General features: G+C 44.8%; 1 protein-coding gene across 1 annotated transcript; it reads left to right on the top strand.

Moving 5' to 3' along the window:
* Nucleotides 1-899: 899 nt before the first annotated feature.
* LOC137503305 (zinc finger protein ZFP2-like) lies at nt 900-2,022 on the top strand. The gene is made up of 2 exons (XM_068230854.1): nt 900-1,167; nt 1,673-2,022. Exons 1-2 carry the CDS (start codon nt 900-902, stop codon nt 2,020-2,022), a joined length of 618 nt encoding a protein of 205 aa, XP_068086955.1.
* Nucleotides 2,023-4,462: the final 2,440 nt, after the last annotated feature.

Raw genomic sequence — 4,462 nt, forward strand, 5'->3', positions numbered from 1 at the left:
GATTAAGAAAAGACGCAACACATTCTCGTTACAAGTGAGAGGTTTGAATTTTAACCTCAGATAATGGTTAGTCTCAGGAATGTAATGTTTATCAGTAACGAGCTCTCTGCACTGGATATCAGTGATTGGAATGTCCAGTAGCAAATCCCCTGTGTGAGAGTTGTAGTGGAGTTGGCTGTTGAACTATTGGTCACATGGTATTAATTTGTCACTGTAGATCGAGACCCGAGGTGAGCTATAGAGATCATCAACATCCGGAAGGCGGATCAGCTAGTTTTAGGTGTAGTGTGTGCAGTGACATCCTGGCTGGGAAGTTGGACCTCTTGCGACATCTGAAAAGACACAAGGAAGATCGACCCTTCAATTGCGATTACTGCGGAAAGGTGTTATGTAGCCGAAGCAGCCTGTCGGAACACCTCAGGATCCACCCGCTCCAAGTGTGCGTATTATCTGATAAATGCTTTACAAAGAGGAAAATGCTGACAGAGGACACGCGATTGCATACAGGTGCGATTATAAACGAATGCTCAGTATCTCATAATAATTTCAGGAAAAGGCCGGACGTTATGCGGTCTCACACAGGCGAGAAGCCATACCGCTGCAATATCTGTAACAAATTCATACAGAAAGGCAATCTAACCAGACATATGCGGACCCATACAGGCGAGAAGCCATACAGTTGCGGCGTCTGTGGCAAATCGTTCATAATGAAAGGTAAACTAACGGATCATATGCGGACCCATACAGGCGAGAAGCCATACAGTTGCAATGTCTGTGGCAAATTATTCGGGAAGAAAGGCAGTCTGACCCAACATATGTGGACCCATACAGGTGACATGCCATACAGTTGCGGCGTCTGTGCCAAATCATTCATAAAGAAAGGTAAACTAACGGATCATATGCGGACCCATACAGGCGAGAAACCATACAGGTGCAATGTCTGTGGCAAATCATTTGGGAAGAAAGGCAGTCTGACCGAACATATGTGGACCCATACAGGTGAGAAGCCATACAGCTGCCATGTCTGTAGCAAATCATTCATACAGAAAGGCAAACTGACCGATCATATGCGGACCCATACAGGCGAGAAGCCATACAGATGCAATCTCTGTAACAAATCATTCATACAGAAAGGCTACCTAACCAAACATATGCGGACCCATACAGGTGAGAAGCCATACAGCTGCGGTATCTGTGGCAAATCATTCATAATGAAAGGTAAACTATCGGATCATATGCGGACCCATACAGGCGAGAAGCCATACAGCTGCCATGTCTGTAGCAGATCATTCATACAGAAAGGCAATCTAACCGAACATGTGCGGACCCATACAGGTGAGAGGCCATACAGTTGCGGCGTCTGTGGCAAATCGTTCATTCTGAAAGGCAATCTAACCGGTCATGAGCGGACCCATACAGGTGAGAGGCCATACAGCTGCGGCATCTGTGGCAAATCGTTCATTAAGAAAGGCAGTCTAACCGATCATATACGGACTCATACAGGCGAGAGGCCATACAGCTGCAATGTCTGTGGCAAATCATTCATAAACAGAGGCAAACTAACCGATCATATGCGGACTCATACAGGCGTGAAGCCATTCCGGATGCAATGTCTGGAGCAAATCATTCATACTGAAAGGTATTCTAACGTGTCATATACGGGCCCATACAGGCGAGAAGCATTTCAATTGCAATGTCTGTGACAAATCATTTGGGAAGAAAGGCAGTCTTACCGAACATACGCGGACCCATACAGGCGAGAAGCCATACAGGTGCAATGTCTGTGGCAAATCATTCGGGAAGAAAGGCAGTCTAACCGAACATATGTGGACCCATACAGGTGAGAAGCCATACAGCTGCTGTGTCTGTGGCAAATCATTCATAAAGAGAGGCAAACTAACCGATCATATGCGGACTCATACAGGCGAGAGGCCTTACAGATGCAATGTCTGTAGCAAATCATTCGGGAAGAAAGGCAGTCATACCGATCATATGCGCAGCCATACAAGCGAAAAGCCTTAGAGCTGCAATATCTGTGGCAAATCATACTTAAAGAAGGGCAGTCTGACCGATCATATGCGGGACAATACAGGCGTGAAACCAAACAGCTGCAATGTTTGTGGCAAATCATTCATCCTGAACAGCACACTCACTGTTCATATGTGTTCACACTCAGAAAGGAAGTCATCATCCTGGTGCAAAGTCTGTGGCAAATCATTCAGCCGGAAAGACACTCTATCTCATCATATGTGGACCCAAACAGACGAGACTTTCTGTGGCGAATCCTTTAGCAGGGAATACAACCATGCTATTCACATGCGTCCTCACACGGACGAAAGCCTAACTCTTGCCATGTCTGTGGCAAGTTATTCGGCAGTAAATCCGTCCATGCTATTCACGTGCGGACACACATAGATGAGAAGCAATAATGCTGCAATGTCTGTGGCAAGTAATTCAGCAGTAAATTCGTCCAAGCAAGTCACAGACGGACACACACAGTTGAGAGGCCATACTCCTGCAACGTCTGTGGGAATTTCTTCAGCTAGAAAGTCCATCTATGCAGGTCACATGCGTAACCTCACAGGCGATATACCACACTGCTGCAATGTGTTCGGCAAAACATTCATCCAGAAACGCGAGTTAGGAGATCACATGCGGACACACTTAGGCGAGAAGCCATATTGCTGCAATATCTGTGGCATATTCTTCAGCATCAAAGTCAGCCTAGTAGTTCATATGCTGACTGGCACAGGCAAGAAGCCAATCTCATGCAATGTTTGAATCAGGGTATTCAGCAGGAGATCCCACCTAGCACGTCGTATGCGGACTCACACGGCTGTAAGGCGCACTGCCGCAATATCTGTTGCAAATCCCTCATCCAGAAAACCGACCTACCAGTTCACATGCGGACTCACACAGGCCAGAAGCTATACTGGTGTTATGTCTGTGACAAATATACAGCCAAGAAGGTCCCTTCAACATTTCAGATCAGAACACACACGAGTGCTCTGTTTTGCGATAAAATGTTAAGATAATCATTTAAGTTAACCACGCATATGTAAACCACACTGGTGAGATGCCGCACTCCACCGTGTTTCTTGGCAAATCGTTCGCACGCAGCACCACGCTGTCGGTTCACACGGGCGATACGGCGCACGAGTGTCACGTCACGTCGTGATTAAGCCGCACGTGATTTAATAACAATGTTATTTTGCTTAACGTCCCACTAACTACTACACTAGTTTCCGGAGTTCCACAAGACCTTCAATTCCGGAGATGTAGCGAGGCGCATGCGATCGCACACAGCAGAGAAGTAGTAAGCTCTTCAGCTAGAACAGCACCTTTTCTGCGACCTCATAACATACATCGGGGAGCGGTCCATCCTTTTGTACCATTTTCTCTGAGAGAAAATCTTCAGGTAACATAATGCTAGGTCCATGTACGAAAAGAGCAAAGGTCATTTCATGAATTATCTCCTCATCAACCAGAGATATATACAACCGCTTGTTCTCAACTATGGACGACCCTTTTTATTTTTCGGACCAAAGTAGAAGTGTGCTCATCAACAATCGTTTGGGAGCCGTCCTGGAATTAATTCCAATGAACACGGAAGGATCCTATGACAAAGAAAACTGGTAAAAGACTAGAAGCGCATGAAAGAAGTATTCAGACTTATGGATAAACAATTCAAGGGAATTAGCAAGTGCCGAATCAAGTCATAATACGACGCAATTTAAGAAATTGTTGCTGAAACCTGAGCATATCTCTGCTCCCGTTTCCTACATGTCGTGTTTTCTTTTAATTATGAGTAGACCAGTAGCTCAAAACTGTACATGCTCCCTCGGCACTTGTACGATAATATTGTGTCTGTTAGCCGGTTCTGAATGCAAATTGAAAGTTCTACTTCAGTGCCCATAGCTATTCATGAATGTCACGTAATTCTCGAGGGGCGTCTTTAAGTAGGGACTCGTATGTTGACAGCTGCAGTATACTTTTCTCTATTTTAGTTTACCTGGGGGCAGTTAATTGGCCTCTCTCTTTTCTGTAACGGGGCCACAAGGAAGTTACTAAATATCTCTTATATCTCATCGTTGCAAGTGTTGAAGAGACATAGTGAGTAATGAACCCTTTTCTTCATGTCAAACTGGTGTTTGCCTGTTCCAGGTCTTCAGCATGAAATGTTAACTCTTGTATCTCAGGCGGTGTTAATGGCTCTTAGTCACTTCCAGACATGACTATTGGGGTATAAAGGAAGGCCTACATAAATTAAAAGCCTACATAATCTAACTATTTTATTCAATAAAATACAATGAAGAATGATGGCGGGTTTGTTAACAAATATGGCCATAAACAGTGTTCTGCGGTCAGTGATATTAATATAACGCTGCGGCTGGACGATTTCGAGTTGAAATTAATATCCACCACAAAAAAGTCTGAAGGGCTATTCACAGAAAACTAGTTT

The sequence above is a fragment of the Anabrus simplex genome, chromosome X (genome assembly GCF_040414725.1).
Source record: "Anabrus simplex isolate iqAnaSimp1 chromosome X, ASM4041472v1, whole genome shotgun sequence".
Taxonomy (NCBI): Eukaryota; Metazoa; Arthropoda; class Insecta; order Orthoptera; family Tettigoniidae; genus Anabrus; species Anabrus simplex.

What these genes read in the sequence shown, in the direction of transcription:
- LOC137503305 (XM_068230854.1), top strand. Translation starts at nt 900, where the DNA reads ATGCGGACCCATACAGGCGAGAAACCATACAGGTGCAATGTCTGTGGC. An exon ending in ACATATGCGGACCCATACAG is followed by an intron (nt 1,168 to 1,672) that starts GTGAGAAGCCAT and finishes GGGCCCATACAG; the next exon opens with GCGAGAAGCATTTCAATTGC.